The 17861-nt window shown below is 43.6% G+C and overlaps 1 protein-coding gene across 1 annotated transcript in view; it reads left to right on the forward strand.

The window, feature by feature from the left end:
* Positions 1 to 17537, forward strand: part of MARCHF5 (membrane associated ring-CH-type finger 5) — a 59775-nt gene extending 42238 nt beyond the window's left edge. Inside the window, exons 3-6 of the mRNA XM_065407142.1 lie at positions 7260 to 7390; positions 11473 to 11656; positions 12135 to 12301; positions 15109 to 17537. Of these exons, the coding sequence (XP_065263214.1) occupies positions 7260 to 7390; positions 11473 to 11656; positions 12135 to 12301; positions 15109 to 15225 (599 nt within the window). The 3' untranslated portion in view covers positions 15226 to 17537. The remainder of the gene's footprint in view (positions 1 to 7259; positions 7391 to 11472; positions 11657 to 12134; positions 12302 to 15108) is intronic.
* The last annotated feature ends 324 nt before the right edge of the window (positions 17538 to 17861 follow it).

A 17861-nucleotide genomic window follows, 5' to 3' on the forward strand; every position in this document is an offset into this window, starting at 1 on the left:
CTTACTAATGTAGACTCTTAGTCTACATTCCATATTATTTACACAAGGTTGCAACAACTTTTTGTACAGTTTTTTTTTTTTATTTGCCTTACACATTTTTTGCTTTTACAAATTTCGTGTTATTAGGGTTACAGTTAGCCTGACTTTTGCTAACAAACTGTTATGCATTGCAATTCTTCTTTTGTTAGTTTTTTTTTTTTTTGCTTCCACAGTATTGTACAACATCTGACACAGATAAGTCTCGTGTAAGTGGGGTCTCTGGGTGCTGCCATTGTCTGCCATAATGCAGTCTGAAAAAAATATACTTAGTTCTATTAACCAAAATAAAGTCAGGCATGGTCTACAAGAATAAATATATTGTCAAAATATGCAAAGCAACAGTCCACTTAAATTTAGAAATTGCTTTATTTTCTTTGGTGGTTTGAAGGAATTGGCTTTTCTTAACATGTCCGCCTCAGCATTGTGTTCTGCTAAAAATAAGTGACTGGTAATCACAACACAAATGGTTCTAATTTTGTCAGTTTGGTTGCTGAAAGTAAGAGTCGTTTGAAGGCTATTTTTTTTTCCTTACTGTATCAGAATCCAGAAAGGTATAGCAACTCCTCACTTAACATCATCCTGGTTAACGTTTTTTCGTTGTTACATCACTGATCGATTAGAGAAAAAGCTTGTTTAAAGTTGTGCAATGCTCCCTTATAACAACATTAGTCTGCCTGCTTTGTCCACTGCTTGCAGGATTCTCTGGAAGAGCACCCTGTCCTCGTGGGGGCTTGGAACCAGAGTGAGCCAGCAGCCCCTCATCAGCTCCCCTAAATTCCCTGTAAGTAGGTGTGCGGCTGGGCTCTCAGTTGCCACGGTTCAGGTGTCCCTCCCCCTACTGCCATGTGCTGCTCCTGCCCTCTTCCTTGGAGCTGCTCCCGGGAGCCTCCTGTTTGCTGTGCAGAGGTGGGGGAGAGGGGTACAGATGTCAGGGTGTCCCCCTGCTCCTGTACCCCATCTTCACAGGGACGGGGGAGGGGGAAGACACACGACAGCTCAGGATGGAGGGAGCTTGCTGGAAGCTGCTGCTGAGTCTGAACTTGCTGATCTACTTAAAAGGGCAGCATACTTAAAGTGGGGTCAGTATACTTAAAGGGGCAACGCATGTCTCTGTCACACACAGACATGCACCCTCCCCCCCCCCCAGCCCTTTGGAAAGTCAGTGCCTGTGCATGTGCTGTCTGGAGGAGGGAGTGGTGCGCTCCAGCAGGATGGAGTGAGTTCATCATCACGTTCAATTTCCGCAGGGAATTGTTTGCAGCCACTGCCGTGCATCTATTGTGTTTCTTCCCTCCTGTCTCGGTGCATGCTGCCTTGTAGAGTGTGAGGCTACATTAACAACAACATGTTAACCCTTGAGAGGGCTCAGCCGAATGCTAGTTCATCATTTAGGAGCAAGGCATTCCCTGGGAAATATCCCACCGTCTTACTCCACCACCTCAACCAAGCTTCACAATCAGTGTACAGTATTAAATTGTTTAAAATTGTTTAAAACTTATACTGTATATTTATAGAATGTCTTTTGTCTGGTGGAAAAAAAAATTCCCTGGAACCTAATCCCCCTCCCCCATTTACATTTATTCTTATGGAGAAATTGGATTTGTTTAACATCATTTCGCTTAAAGTAGCATTTTTCAGGAACCTAACTACAACGTTAAGCGAGGAGTTACTGTAGTTACATACTTTCAGTTTTGAGTGTCTGAGTTCATGGACTAATGTTTGTTCCAAAGACACAATTCCTAGTGAAATCTTACTGTACTGTGACAGATTCATCAGGACTTAGCAAAGCTGATGTCTGTTAGCTTTTTTTACATTGACTGGAAAAAAAACAAACAAAAAAAAAAAAAATTAAAGTCCTTAGAAGTAACTATTAGAATTAAACTGAAGACCAGAAGCAGCAGGTTCTCCTTATGCCATGGATGAGTCTAAGGGGAGCAGAGTCTTATTTAAAAGAAAATCTGTGATATCCTTACCATTTTGTTAGTAAATGTTGTGGTTGTATGCAAGTAGTCCTGTTTCTTGGTTGTTCGATTGTAACTGTAAAATTAACTTTATTTTCTGTTTAACTATCTGCTGCTCTCTCTAGTGTGTGGGTTTTTTTTTTTTTTTTTAATTAAGATATATTAGAGTATCTGTGCACCATGTTGAATAAGGACATCCTTTCAATTCTAAAGTGTCACAGTACGGGAATCCATGGTCAAGGCCTAGTGTTTTGCAGCACATTAGATCTAAAATTTATATGTTAAGGATCCAGAATTTCTTTGAGTGCTTGCTCATGTAAATTAGCAGTATCTGTAGGGTCAACTGTGGTGCACCCTTGAGGGCCGTGCCCATGTACTGGTATCGAGGTGCCGCCGACCCTACATCCTCTCAGTTCCTTCTTACCGCCCATGACGGTTGGTCGGAGCACCTTGTCTTGCAATCGCAAGAGCATTAGTGGTTCTTCAACAGCCCATTGTTTGTTGTCTTCGTATATAGTTTAGGTACTTAATTAGCCTTTAAGTTAAGTGTTTGGTAGTTGGAGGCCTGGCTGGGACTTTGCCCCAGAACGGGGCATGCCTCACTCTCCCAGCTTCAAACCATGCTCATCGTGCAACAGGCCGATGGCTATTAATGACCCCCAGGACAGTTGTCTGAAGTGTTTGGGGGAGTCCCATAGAAAGGCCAAGTGCAGAATCTGTAAGAACTTTTGCCCTAGAACCCAAAAGGAGCGGGATATTCACTTGAGGGTCCTCCTTATAGAGGCTGCACTTCGTCCTGCATCAGAGCCCTCCCGCTCGGATCCCACGCCGAGCGCCTCGGCATCGGTGCGGAGCGCACCAGGCTCTGCCCGGCACTGTTCCCCCTTGTTGGTGCCGAAGAAACGAGAAAAGAAGAAAAGCCTCCATGACACTGGAAGGGAAAGGGGTCTTGGGCAAAGGACTTGTGTCAGGCCATGTGCCCGCCCCGGGGCTTCACAGGAGTACCTGTGAGGTCGGAACCCCTAGCCCAGCCAGGGATCCGCCTCTGACTCCCGGGAGTGGCAAGCGACCCCGACTTCTCCTAGGGCCCTCGTTGCTCGAAGCAGCCACGGCGGCTAAAGAACAAGCAGGCCAACCAGCACCGCAGACACTGCGCCAGGTGCCGGACTCGGCTAAGGCCCCAGTGCCTAAGGGCAAGCCAGGCATGGGACCGCCCCATAGGGCAGTGGAGCAGCCTCAGAACGCAGGCATAGATCCCCGTCTCTGCAGCCTAGAACCCCGGCATGGCATTCTTGGTCTCCGGTTAGAAGGCCCAGATCCCCAACACCACGCTCTCCCCGAATGAGACATGGGACACCGGAGTCGAGGCACCCGTCCTTGTACTACCGGTACCGATAAGCTTCCCGTCAAAGATCTCCACAGCGCAAGTCACCCTTGCCCAGACGGTCTCGCAGATGGTCCCCACTGGGGCGAGTCGCTCCCAGTCGCGGCACCGGTCTCCATTCCACCGGCTCTGTTTGTCAGGCAGACACCGATCCTCGCCTCGCTGGTCGCTGACCAGGGTCAGTTGGCAGACTCAGACCTTGACGGCTCCACTCTGGTCGCTGGAAGAACAATGGTTGGACTTGGACCGGGAGTTCAGCCCCTCACCAAGGAGGGGTGATTCGCTGCTGATCTGCGAAGCTGGTGCGGTGCCTGCAGCGACAACATGCCAGCAGGGACAGTGGCCTGTTCAATGGCCGTACTGCTGATTCCATATTCCCACCAGTCCTCCCTGGTTGCCTCAGACAAACTACCACCGATACCGGAGTCTGAACACGGTACTGAATCCGACATGGAGGCAGCACATCGGACTCCAGCACCTAAGGAGCCATCCCCGGAGAAGGAAGGGGAACCCGCCCCTCCCCCAGCGGTGTACTCATCGTCGTCGTCTCTGGACAAAGCGGTGACAGGTCCCTCCCAAATGGGCAGTCCCCCAACAACTTCAAGGAGCACCAGGCCCTCCTTAAAATGGTGGCTACCAACTTGAACTTAAAAATTGAGGAGGTTGCGGAGGAGTCTAACAACCTCTTTAACGTTATATCTTCCTCCACCCCGGCCTGGGTTGTGCTATTTGGGCCTTCCAGAAGTCAAGAATGCCAGAAGCAGTCATTTTGGGGGTGGGCTCGAAGATGCACCCTCCCACTCTTTCCTCAACTTCCTCTGCCCCTTCCAGTCGGCCTGGTCTTGGCTGACCTCAGACCGTTGGGTGCTTGAAGTAATATCCTCAGGTTACACCCTGCAGTTTGTGGCTGACCCTCCCTCCCACCCCTCTTCCCCATCCCTCTTCAGGGATCCTTTTCACAAGCAACTCCTTGTCCAAGAGGTTAAGAATCTCCTGCGCCTGGGGGTGGTGGTGGAGGTCCCTTCCTCTACTTCCTGATCCTGAAAGAAAAAGGGGGCCTTTAAGTTAAGTGCATGTAATCCCATCCTCTCACCACTGCTCATGCTTGCCTGTGATTGTTGAGCCCCATGGCGGCCTGCGCTTAGGTGGTCTGACATGTGTGGCGCCGTCTCAGGCCCCTGCAGGTGTGGCTGGCATCAGTCTATGTCCCTAACAGACACAGCATGGACTGGGTGGTTTGGGTCCCAGACCACATACTAAAAGAATGAGGAGTACTTGTGGCACCTTAGAGACTAACTTAGTCATTCACCTGGTGGCAGAATCCTTCATCGGTGTTGGAGGGAGTTCCCTTTGTAGCTCCGTCTCCGCTGGTGACTCTCATCCCTGATGCCTCAGACCTGGGGTGGGGAGCCCACCTGGGCGATCTTAGCATGCAAGGGTGATGGTCGAGTCACGATTGCTCCCTACATGTCAATGTCAGGGAGCTCAGAGCGGTTCGCCTGGCCTGCCAAGACTTCCTACCTCACATAAAAAGCAGGGCGGTCCAGGTCCTGATAGACAATACAGTGGCTATGTTCTGTATCAAAAAGCAAGGCGGAGCCAGATAGTCTGCCCTTTGCCAAGAAGCTCTCCAGCTCTGGGACTTCTGTGTAAAACACGGCATCCATCTCGTAGCCGCACATCTCTCCAGGGCCAGGAACGATTTGGCAGATCGCCTCAGCAGGACCTTCTCGTCTCGTCACGAGTGGTCCCTCCATCCAAAAGTGGTCAGCATCATCCCCCAGAGGTGGGGAACTCCCCAAGTGGACCTGTTCGCATCCAGGCAGAACAGGAAATGCCACATTTGCTGCTCGATTCGGGGGATTGACAGAGGCTTCCTGTCAGACGCTTTCCTACTCCCGTGGTCGGGGGCTCTGTTGTACGCCTTTCCCCCAGTGCTATTAATTCACAGGGTCATCATGAAGATCAAGCAGGACAGGGCGATGGTGGTCCTCATAGCGCCAGCTTGGCCGCACCAGCACTGGTTCGGCACGTTTCTGAACCTTTTGGTGGCTGCTCCATTACAGCTACTGCTCTGGCCACACCTGCTGTCCCAAAACCAGTCTTCTGCATCCAAACCTGGCGTTGCTGCACCTGACGGCTTGGCTGCTGCATGGTTAAATGCAGAGGAGCAGTAGTGCTCAGCCAGTGTCCAGCAGGCCCAGTTGGGCAGCAGAAAGCCCTCCACAAGAACAACCTACCTGGCCAAAGGAAAACAGTTTGCTTCTTGGACCTCGGATAAAGGCATTCCGCCTGAGTGGGCCTCTCTGCAGTTAATCCTGGACTACCTTCTGCATCTCAAGCTCCAAGGCCTGTCCCTTTCATCTACCAAGGCTGCTATCCTGGCCTTCCATCAGCTGCTCGAAGGTAGGTCAGTTTTCACCCAGGACATGACTGCCAGGTTCCTCAAGGGCCTCGAGCACCTCTACCCTCCCATCAGGAAACCCGTCCCTCCAGGGGATCTGAATCTTGTGCTGTTGTGGCTCACTGGGCTCCCCTTCGAGACTCTGGCTTCCTGCTCTCTCCTTCACCTTTCTTGGAAGGTCGCGTTCTTGGTTGCAATAACATCTGCCTGCCGGGTCTCTGAGATTAAGGCACTTATCTCGGAATCGCCCTGTACGGTCTTTTACAAAGACAAGATCCAGCTGCAGCCTCACCCGGCTTTCCTGCCCAAGATGGTCTCACAGTTTCATATGGGCCAGGACATTTACTTACCTGTCTTTTTTCCAAAGCCACATACGTCGGAGGAGCGTAGGTTGCATTCCCTAGAAGTCAGAAGGGCGCTAGCCTTCTACATTGAAAGGACCAAGCCATTCTGCAAGTTGACACAATTGTTTGTCGCGGTGGCCAACAGGGTAAAAGGTCATCCAGTGTCCACTCAAAGAATTTCTTCTTGGATCACCGCCTGCATTCGCTGCTGCTACGATCAGGCACAGGTGTCACCTCCAGCAATTGTCATCACCCACTCAGCCAGGGCACAAGCCTCTTCGGCAGCTTTCCTAGCCTAAATGCCTATTCAGGACATCCTCTGAAATGCTAAGTATATATAAAAAAAAAAATCCCAAGTCCCCAGAAATGGCAGATGTACCTGTACAATTGGAGGGTTAGGTCATTAAAAATTGTTGCTCATGCACATACAGAAGATGTCCGCCAACTATATTAAAGCATTACCAAGGTAACACTTTATTGGAATCATATACTTCATTTGATAATCCGATACAACATGTTTTATCAGGTAAAGTTGTGTGTGTCTGTGTACACATTATTGTAACGAGAATTTCTGTTAATACTATTAGAGCTATTGCCCCCTTGACTGAAATTTCCTGTTTTTTAAAGAATACCTGATGTGTTTTGAGTCTGACTTTTTCACATGCTCAGGGTCTAACTGATGACCTTATTCAGGGTTGGGAAGAAATTTCCCCCCAGGTCAGATTGACAGGGACCGAGGGTTTTTTTAGCCTTCTGTGGCATGGGGCAGGGGTCACTTGCTAGGATCATCTGGGTATATCTCACTAAATCAGTTCCTTGCCAATTATGGGGCCTCAGGGATTGGTGCACCTCAGTCCCTCCTGTTCTCTATCTGTGGCACACAAGTGTCTCCTTAGGGCTGTAATACTTTGATCTAGTTCTGGTTGTTTGGCTTGCTGTGGGGGTGGCATTTAGTGGCCTGTGATATAGAAGTGGTCAGACTAGATGTTCTGGTGGTCCCACCCTGGCCTTAAACTCTGATTGTGACTCTAAAGTATGCTAAATTAATCAGTTTACTAAATAATGTACAATTGTTGGTTTTTTATTACAATATCCTTTTTGAAACATCCTTCTCCTTTCTATTGTAGGTCCAGTTGTTTATGTCTTGGACCTTGCAGATCGGCTGATCTCAAAATCATGTCCATTTGCTGCAGCAGGAATAATGGTGGGCTCGATCTACTGGACAGCTGTCACCTATGGAGCTGTGACAGTGATGCAGGTTCAAATTCACTTTTTTCTTACATGTTACTACTTCTGAAATAATTTTCTTAAGATTCTCTTAGCTGAATTTTTTCCTTTTGTATTTTAAAACTGGTGATAGTTTAGAGCTGAAACAGCCACAACTTTAGAAACACATCCAGCTGAGTGTGACACAGAGTAACTAGTGTTATCTATTCTTTAGTTCAGAGGCAATGATTTCTTGACATATGAAAGGACTGTAAAAGCACTGTGGGTAGAAGATTCTAAAACAGTAGCCTGATACTGATGTGTACAACAGGGATTCCAGCTATTTTCTTCCTGGCCTGACCTGTTTTTTGGTAGAGTTGCTGTGCACTTTCAAAACAGTTACTGTGCTCCACCTCAGGAAGATGAACAATTTTGTTGTCATTCCTGTGTATGCTTGTAAGGCCCTTTCAGGATGGAAGGTACTATTTGCATACAGTAAATGGAAGATTCAGGTCCCAATTTGGGGTTACGTGTGATCCCTTTGATGATAGCTCTGCCAGTGTAAAGGGGCTGCATAAACCCAGCAGAAATGGCTACTTTGGAATCCCCCGATGATGGGGGTTGCCTCAGATGGCAGAGAAATGACAAAATTACTTTTATGTTGCTGACTCTTCACCCGGCTCGCATATTTTCGGCTGCTGCCATGGCCTTTATGGGGCCATTGCAACTTGGATTACATTACTTAGAACTGTAACTTTATTAATAATAAAGCTATTATTTAGTGATACAGGTATCAGCCCCTGCCTTTAGGTCTCTCTACTGCTGTATACTGAGTCTTCTCTGCCAGATACAGTAATGGGCTTTTTATTAGTGACTAAACTTGGAGTTTATGAAAGTGGATTCTCAGTGCTATATCTGGATGGAGGTGGGGCAACATTAAGAAAGTTTGTTTAACATTTTCCAGCTCCTCTAGAACTGCTTGGTGAAAACTTGACAGGATTGGCAGGTTATCCCTCAATTTTTTTAAATAGGCACCTGGCTTTAAGGAAATAAAAATTATGGATCTATCAAAACCGGCATAGTGGTAACCCTAAATATGCGCCACTTAATATGAGTCTAATCCTTAGGAAATTAGCTAAATCCCAGGTGTTTAATCTGAGCTGGCTAATTTCTTAAGATTTATTGTGGTCCTTGATTGGGAGAATGGCAGGTTGGGGGCACTATGCTGGGGAACCAGTGAGGTTTTTGTTCGCTATAAGGTGAGGCAGGCTAGAATTGTATGAAGAGTGAATTCACACTCACTCCCTTTTCCTCTTCCTAGGCCCCGCTTGGTTATGGATAGTGTAACCTCTCTCCTGTTAAAAGTGTCAGATCCCTCTCCCTCTGTCTGAGGGCCAGAGGAGAGAAGCACTAAGGGTAAGTCTACACTTAAAACGCTGCAGCGCTTCAGTGTAGACACTACCTATGCCAACGGGAGGGCTTCTCCTGTAGGCGTAGGTACTCCACCTCCCCAAGAGGCGGTAGCTAGGTCGACAGAATTCTTCTGTGGACCTAGTGTTGTCTACACCAGGAGTTAAGTCTGTATAGCTAGGTGCCTCAGAGGTGTGGATTTTTTGCATGCCTGCGAGACATAGCTGTACCAATGCAAGTTCGTAGTGTAGACCAGGCCTAAGTTAGTTGCAGATATTAAACTACAACTGGGTAGGAATTGATATGGAGCAGATAGTGCTACTTCACTGGCTTGCTGGGCCAGTAAGAAATAAAGGAGGTAGGCACTTTGAAACTATTGCAGCCCCAGGGGGAAGGGACATAGTGGGCCAGAAGAGAGAGAATAAGAGGCTTGAATCCTTGGGGTGGGAGAGGAAGTTGAGGAGCAGGATAAGAGTCTCCTAGTTAACTCTCAGTTGGGAGGAGGTTGGTGAGGAAGCTGAAGACAAATTCTGCATGCATTGTCTTCGCTGCTCTAAGAATTAATGTACTCATTTAGCATTTTTTGGGCCACAGTAACTTCAGCTAATACAATCAGTATTACAGGCTGTGTTGACTAATGCACCCTTCAACAATTTTTGAAAAGTAAAGTAGACTTGCCTACTTAACTGAAAAAAGAACTTCCAGAAATGCTGTTGAGAGCTGTGCTGTGGCTAGTTATCTTCACAATATTTTCTTACCTGCCATCACACCCATTCTACTGAAGCTCTGTTTCTGTTTTGTTTTTTTCAAGTGATCTTAAACAGTCTATTCTCTGTGCTGTACCAAATAAAGCCTGTGCTGCTCGTTTGTTTTGATACAAACATATTAAGACAGCCAATGTCTAAGACAACCAGTGCTTGTTACATTTCTCACTTTTGTGCTCTGCCTGGACTGTCATTTGAAGGTCATGCAAAAGTTAATTCTTTCTAGAAGTGCATCAGTGATGGTAGCAGCCTTGGTCAGTTTTGCCAAAAGACCTAGAGGACAGGTACAATTTTCAAAATTTAATGTCTGAGTTCTCAACCTATCAAAAGTCTACTCTAAAGACTGTCTACAAAACTGTGTGTTTTGAACGTGTGCCTACATCTTAACAAGTATTTAAATCTGAGTAGAGATTTGAGCTTTTTGAATGTATAGACCATTTCAAGTCTCTTTCTTGTTTAAACAAGACGAGAGCACTTAGTCTGACAGTTGGCTTGGCTGGTCTTGACCCACCAGTTAAAATGCAGGACATTAAATACAAGTCAACTGTCCCTATTTAAGAGTGACATTTTGCTAAAAATATATGACTAATAGTCACTTTACCATGAGGCTCAAGTGTGACCTTAATTGTAGTTTTGACAGTGCAACAATAAAATCTGATTTTTTGCAGTAAGAAATTATCTTAAATCATTCGGTAATAAAATTATGAAGTCCAACTAAAGATAAATCTTTTATTTTAGATTAGTATGTAGCATACAGAATTAAAAGTATAATTGCTGTTTTTGTTGCATGGTATCAGATGTTAACCTTAGTTTTAAAAAAGGCTCATTTACATGAGAAGCTGCAATTGCAACTGGTGTTGTCATAGTGGGAAAACAGATTTTTTTTTTATGATGCACAGAGAAGGAATACACATTACTAGTGTGCCCTCTCATGCTCTACTTCTAACCATTAATCAGAAAATTCAGCTATTGATTTGTATTCTTAAATCATAGCTGATGAGCAATTTTTAATCCCAGAATTAAAATTAATCTTTCCAAAGTTATGTGGCCTCCTGGGGATTTTAGAAAACATTCTATTGTACTATAAGGTAGCTTTAAAATACACCTCTACCTCGATATAACCGCTGTCCTCGGGAGCCAAAAAATCTTACCGCGTTATAGGTGAAACCGCGTTATATTGAACTTGCTTTGATCCACCGGAGTGCGCAGCCCCCCCCCCCCCCCCCGCAGCACTGCTTTACCGCGTTATATCCGAATTCGTGTTATATCGGGTCGCGTTATATCGAGGTAGAGGTGTATCTCAGAGACTTTACATTATTTATATGTAAACACAACTAGGAGTAAGTACATAGAGAAGCACATCTGCCCCTTTCTGGATAAGAAGAAGTTAATTATGTAATGACTCACTAATGCAAGATGAGTCACGCAAGAACTGGAAGTGGTAAGTCACCAACAGCAAATTTGATAAGTAGTGAAGGGCACCACATAAGAGATTTAAGCTTCATGTAAAATTTAATAGGATTATTTTAAAGTTTAGATGCCTGGACAGTTTGATACAAATCCGTAAAACGGGTTGGCAACCTTTCAGAAGTGGTGTGCCGAGTCTTCATTTATTCACTCTAATTTAAGGTTTCGGGTGCCAGTAATACATTTTAACATTTTTAGAAAGTCTCTTTCTAGAAGTCTATAATATATAACTAAACTATTGTTGTATGTAAAGTAAATAAGGTTTTTAAAATGTTTAAGAAGCTTCATATAAAATTAAAATGCAGAGCCCCCCGGACCGGTGGCCAGGACCCCAGGCAGTGTGAGTGCCACTGAAAATCAGCTTGTGTGCCGCCTTTGGCACACGTGCCATAGGTTGCCTACCCCTGCAGTAAAATCTTTCAAAACTAGACACTTAAAGTATGTCCACTGCACAATAGCCATTTGACACTAAAACTTTTTGAACATTTCACAGGTTGTAGGTCATAAAGAAGGTCTTGATGTCATGGAAAGAGCTGATCCTTTATTTCTTTTGATTGGACTTCCCACCATCCCAGTCATGCTGATACTGGGCAAGATGATTCGTTGGGAAGACTATGTGCTCAGACTGTGGCGCAAATATTCTAACAAATTGCAAATTCTGAACAGTATATTTCCAGGTAATGCAATTATTTCTAAATGAAATATGAAGTATGTGCTCTGCCCATGTGAGGTGGGGTGTAGAGGGCAGTTTCCCTTTAAATGGGATAATAATGCTCCCTTCCCTCTGATCCTCTGTCTAGTTTATTTTGATTATATGATCTTAAGGGCAGGGACTGTCTCTTACTGTGTGATTGTACAGTGCCTAGCCCAATAGGGCCCCAAACTCTGTTGAGGCCTCTATGCTCTATTGTAGTGCAAATATTAAAATAAAAGAACTATACATGAAATTTTAGAGTGAGAAGCTAAAAGTTGATGCCTAAAAATAATTTCTTCATTTAATAGAAATAGAATACTTACTGGAGAGAGGGATGCTTTATAATAAAATTGTTAGATTGTAGAAAACTAATTAGACTAGAAAGGCTAGATTCATAATGAAAACAAAGTTTTAAGTTTTAAGTCTTCAGTTTGTTAGCTGGCAATATGATTTTTCTCTAGGAATTGGATGTCCTGTTCCTCGTATTCCAGCTGAGGCCAACCCTCTAGCAGATCATGTCTCTGCTACTCGTATTCTGTGTGGAGCTCTTGTCTTTCCAACCATTGCCACCATAGTTGGCAAGCTGATGTTCAGCAGTGTTAATTCTAATTTACAAAGGACAATCCTGGTAAGATGATTTAAGATATTCTGTGTGAGCAGAAGGTAAAAGGAACATACATGGAAGTAGAATTTAGAATGGTATTTGACTGATGTGCTTTTTCATAGGATGAGTATTTTCAAGATGCCTTGTCTGGACTTCTCAAACTGTCGGTCGCGACCCCGTTTTATGGGGTTGCCAGAGCTGATGTTAGACTTGCTGGGGCTGAAGCTGAAGCCTGAGCCCCACCGCCCAGGGCTGAAGCCGAAGCCCAAGGGCTTCAGCCCTGGGTGGCAGGGCTCAGGTTACAGGACTCCCACCTGGGGGTGAAGCCCTTGGGCTTCAGCTTTGGTCCCCCCACATGGAACAGTGGGGCTTTGGCTTAGGGCCCTCCTGCCCTGGGCGGTGGGGCTCAGGCTTTGTCCCCCCCTCTCCTCCCACCCGGGGCAGCGGGGCTCAGGCTTCGGGTCCCTCCCTCCTGGGGTCATATAGTAATTTTTGTTGACAGAAGGGGATCACGGTGCGATGAAGTTTGAGAACCCCTGGTCTATACGGTGGGCTGGAATCACCAATGTAATTTAATCTAAAATGGTAAATTAATCTCGACCCAGAATCCTAGACAGGACTTAAACAGACAAACCAAAAAACCTACAAGTCGAAGATCTAAACAAAGTAACCAGAGGGTGATGTGGAAGATGATGGGGAGGGACCCACCAGTGATTTCCAGGGTAAGCTGGCTACCTCTAAAGGTTGCTTGTCGATAGCCAACCCAGTTTTGGTGTAGGGAGATTGACTGTTGGGGCTATTGTCATGCAGGTATTTGATGCCATGCATAAGGTACTGTTGCACCAGGTTATAAAGGTTGGTAATACTCAGGAGATTGATGGCTTTTCACATGTGGGGTTCCCAAACTATATTGAGGCAGTTCACGGAATCCATGTGCCTATCGTTTGCTCCCTGCACCAGGCCTCAGCGTTTATAAACTGAAAGGGTATTGCTCCGTGTTGCACCAAGGGCTTGTTGACCACCATGTCAGGTTTACAGTAATAAATGCAGGATGGTCTGGAAAGGTCCACGATGCTAGGATCTTTCAGAACTCAGCTATGTTTACCTTAAGGAATAAAGGATGTTTGCCCCCCCTGTTGACATTATCCTGGGAGACCTGGTCAATGAAGGCATTCCCTGGCCTCTGGGATAGAAGGAAGGAACAGTTTAACTGTTACAGAATGACAGTGGAGCATACATTTGAAAGGAAAATGGTGCTGTTTATGGGCTAGGTTGGAAGTTGCAAGAAAAACCTTGCCCAAGAAGATAGCTGCATGTTGTATTTTGCACAGTATTTCTGAGAGTAAGGGAGAAAGCCTTAATGGCTCGTGGGAGGCTGAGGTGCAGAGACTTGCTCAACTTTTTGAACAGCCAGCAAGGTATACTCTAGAATATGGAAACAGCGAGGCAGTACCGTCAGGATGCCTACTGCTCTTACTTTGAGTCTCAGGCCTGACAATGTGCATCTAGCTGTTATCCTGGGCAGGAGTGAGCAGAATTGCAGTCTCTTTGATGGGTGGTAGAAGTGGCACGTTGTGGAACTCCTTAGTGTATCTTGGGTGTACACCTTTATACTTACAAAAAAAACGTAAATTTTGCATGTTATGTACCATGAATTGTGGACGCGCTATGAATGAATTTTTAATGGATTGTATTATTAAACAACAAATTGTTACATAACCATAAATAAAACTTTAATTAAAACAACAATGAAATAGATCTTTAAAGCAGTGGTCTCCAAACTTTTGAGGGTCATGCCCCCCTTACTCTTGTCCCACCCCTCTCCCCCAGAGCAGGGGCCGGGAGTGAGGCTACGGCTGGGGGAGGGGAGGAGTGGACGGGGTAAGGGGGCCAGGGCTGGAGATGGAGATGGGCCTGGCGCCCAGAGTGGGACCTGGGATGGAGCCATGGCCAGGGGGTGGAGCAGGAGCCGCAGCCGGGCTGCAGTGGAGGCAGCAGCTGGGCCTGAGGCTGGATGCAGCTCTGCTCCCCGCCCTCACCCTTAGCCTTGGCCCTGGCCCCGTGCCAGTTTTTAAAGGTTTGTGTGTGTGTGGGGGGGTATCTAGTCAATTTGACCCTAGAGCAGTGGAGAGACATCTCCATAAGAGACACCTGCAAAGGAGTGCGGGATAGCAGTTTGAGGACTGTCAAAGCAGTGCACGGCCCTAACTCAATTTACATTGAAGTCAGTATGGTTTGAAAGAGGACTCCAAGGTTTGCATTAAATGCAAAGTTAGTGCACTCTAATGAATTGCATCTTATATATGCAGGCATTTTCACACCAGACTAACTTGAGTTAGTGTGGACAAGACCTAGAGAAGACCACTTGGGATCTGTTCATGTGTTTGAAGGGTTTTTACAACCGTGCGGACTAAAGACATATCTTTAATGAAAACTTAAGTTTTACAGAAATTGATGGTTTTTGATCCCTTCTGTATTTGCCAGAGAAAGTTCCCTAATTGCCCCTAGCAAGTGGATTTTTCAAGTTCTGATTAGTTTTTAGTGGGACTATTAATTAGTGTGTTCTAGATTTTATATTCTGGGAAAACGTCTCATTTTTGTTATTTAATATGATGGGTTTTCATTTTTTGTCAAAACTCATAAGTGAATAAAAGCTTCCAAAATGATTTATAAACCCAGCATGTAATCCTTTTATGTAACATGAACATCTGTAGTACTCTATTGTGACAGAAAACTTTTTTTTTTTTTTTTTTTACAACTAAGAAGAAAACTGAGAAGATGTGATTCTGAACTTGTTCTGTAAGTCTTAAAAATGTCTCTCTTTATTTCAGGGTGGAATTGCTTTTGTTGCTATAAAAGGAGCTTTTAAAGTTTACTTCAAACAACAGCAATATTTACGTCAAGCTCACCGCAAAATTTTAAATTACCCTGAGCAAGAAGGAGCATAAGGCTGTGATCTCCAGCTGTCATACAATCTCATCTACCAGATTCTCTTGTTGTATAGATTCCATCGTTATTGCACAGTAGTGGAGACTTGTGATAAGTTGCTGCTCCTATTTTTTTTTTTTCAAATATAATAAAGCACTTTCTTGTGGCAGGGTAAATCCGCTCAGTAATTACTGAACCTAAGAATGTGATTTGTTTTCATTTTTGTGTATTTCCTTTGACAGGCAGGCATCTGAATCATACCACATATGCTGAATTTAAAAAAAAAAAGGAAAAATGAAATTGTGCAGTTACTGATCAATGCACAGACTGTATCCAAATCCCTTTTTTGTACGCTTAATAAAGTATCTGCACAATATTTGCATACACAGACCATCCAATTCAACACTAAGGATACCATGGAGGGATTTTTTTTTTTTTTAAGAAATTTTGTTTGAGTAGCTTATTGCCCAGGAGAAATTTTTCTTGGATTTTATCCAATAAGGATTCCCTTGTTCGCAGCGGAAGCTCTGAAATAGATGTAAAACAGGACGCCTAAAATGTAAACAAAATATTGGATAGACAAGCAGAAGACCGATCCTTTTCTAAAGGGGCCACATAAGCCAACTTTGACCACCTAGAGTATGAGTTAGGATATGACTTCCAGCTAATTTTGCTACTATCTAATTGCAGACAATACAGTGTCTAGTATTGCTATGTCATGGCTCCTTTGCTGTCTTGTAACTATTATTATTCCATCCACCTCTAGAGAAATTACTTGGGAAAGTGAATTTCAATCACTTATTTTTATAATTAGAACAGCTGTTTAGTAATGCGAGATTGTATTTTGAGAGTTCCTTTGTGATTATGCAATTAACTACTCAAATAAATAGTAGTAGAGGCTAGAGAGCATTGGACAATGAGCAGGTAACTTGATTCTCGTCTGTCAGTGTACAGACTAAAGGATAAAGCTTAATTCTCTAATAAATGAAGATAATTTAATAATGAAAACAGTAAAAGCCTATCGTAAAAATGCAGATTTTAGTGATATGTCAAAAGGGGAGACACTAGCACTTAAATCAGTAATTTTACTTGTTCATAAATCCACATTTTTCAATGGAAATTAGCAATTACTATACCAATGTTAGTGTTAATTCTGAGTCCTATTTGACAAACAATGTGGCCATTTCATATTAATGCAAGACTTAGCCTGGATTTACAGTAATTGCCGTTCCCAGTGCATAACAATTGAATGTTGTTGTTTTTTTTAAAGTTCTCATTCTTAAAGTTGTTTCCTATTTTTTTTTTTTTATTCATGATAGTATGTCAAATGCATGGAGAAGGGTAAGCATTCCCCATAGTGAAGTATTGGTAAGTAAATGTTGCTTTTCATCACAAATGAAGCAACTATAGAGTGGACTTCATGTCTGATTGCAATAATGTATGTTAGTGACACTTAAAAATATGGTACCTTTTTTATATGTTACCTTAAATATTGAGAATGTAATATTTTAGAAATGTATAAAAAGTATATACAATGGCCAACTAGTATTCAGAAACTATAGTTGTTGAAAATTATACATGCATAGCTGATAATTTGAGAATCTTGCTAAAATTATTGATAAATTACTATAATCTCGTAAGTCTGCTGATTATGTTGGTCTCAAAGATTGGTCTGACTTTTTTATATATTTATGTACACAGCAGCCACCTCTGATTTTCTGTAATATAAGTTTTCAAACAATGTAATACATATTTCTTGCAGAATTCCTCAGTGCAAGGAGAAGACTTTTCAGTGGTCTTCACTGTATAGATTTCCAAACACTTTATAACTGTTTTTTAAAGTCTCATGCAGAATTTACTAGTGCAAATTATTTGTTTTAACATTTTGTTCTGTAGGAAAGCTAACTGTCTTCTTTGAAAACTGAACCTGTTGTACATCAGATGATTATAAAAGGAGTATAAAATGATTTAAACTTAGTGGGAGAGAGTTATTACTTTTGTTGATGTATTGTAAAATCTTGTTTTTAGTATTAATTATAACCACATGGATTAGGTTGAATAAATATTTTTACATTCTTTAGGTGTATTTTGTCCATTGAACAAATAGTGCCAAAGCCTATGACAGAAGTAGGTTTTAAAATTGATGACTATTGAATCAGAAAGTAGTATACCATTTTTTTTAAATAGACATCCCATGGTTAACCTTATGGAATTTAAGAAATACTGTTTTTTGGGGGGTGGAGACCTAAGGCTCCATTTAGTTTGTGATTTGAACTTTAAGCATTACTCTTTTTCTCTCATGAATCAGTTATCAATAAATGATGAAGAGTGCATCATCTGAAATCTGCCTATTTTTTATAAAATCAAAGCCATTACTATAATTTGAAGGACTTAGTCTAACACTGATTTGGGATTGGGCAGGACTGGATGGCTCTGGATTGGTAGTGCAGTACAAAATGTACCTGGAAAATACACAGCTCAATGAGGGAGGAGGATAGTGTGTGAAGACCTGAAACCAGTACTAGCTAGTGATCCATGTGCATCCCACTACTTTCAGAGCAAGGAGCACTGGCCTACGCTATTCCATCACATATTCGGTACCTTGGTTTGTCTTTGCCCTCCATGACATAAACATTTAGGCGCTGCTTTTTTCTGG

The sequence above is a fragment of the Emys orbicularis genome, chromosome 7 (genome assembly GCF_028017835.1).
Source record: "Emys orbicularis isolate rEmyOrb1 chromosome 7, rEmyOrb1.hap1, whole genome shotgun sequence".
Taxonomy (NCBI): Eukaryota; Metazoa; Chordata; order Testudines; family Emydidae; genus Emys; species Emys orbicularis.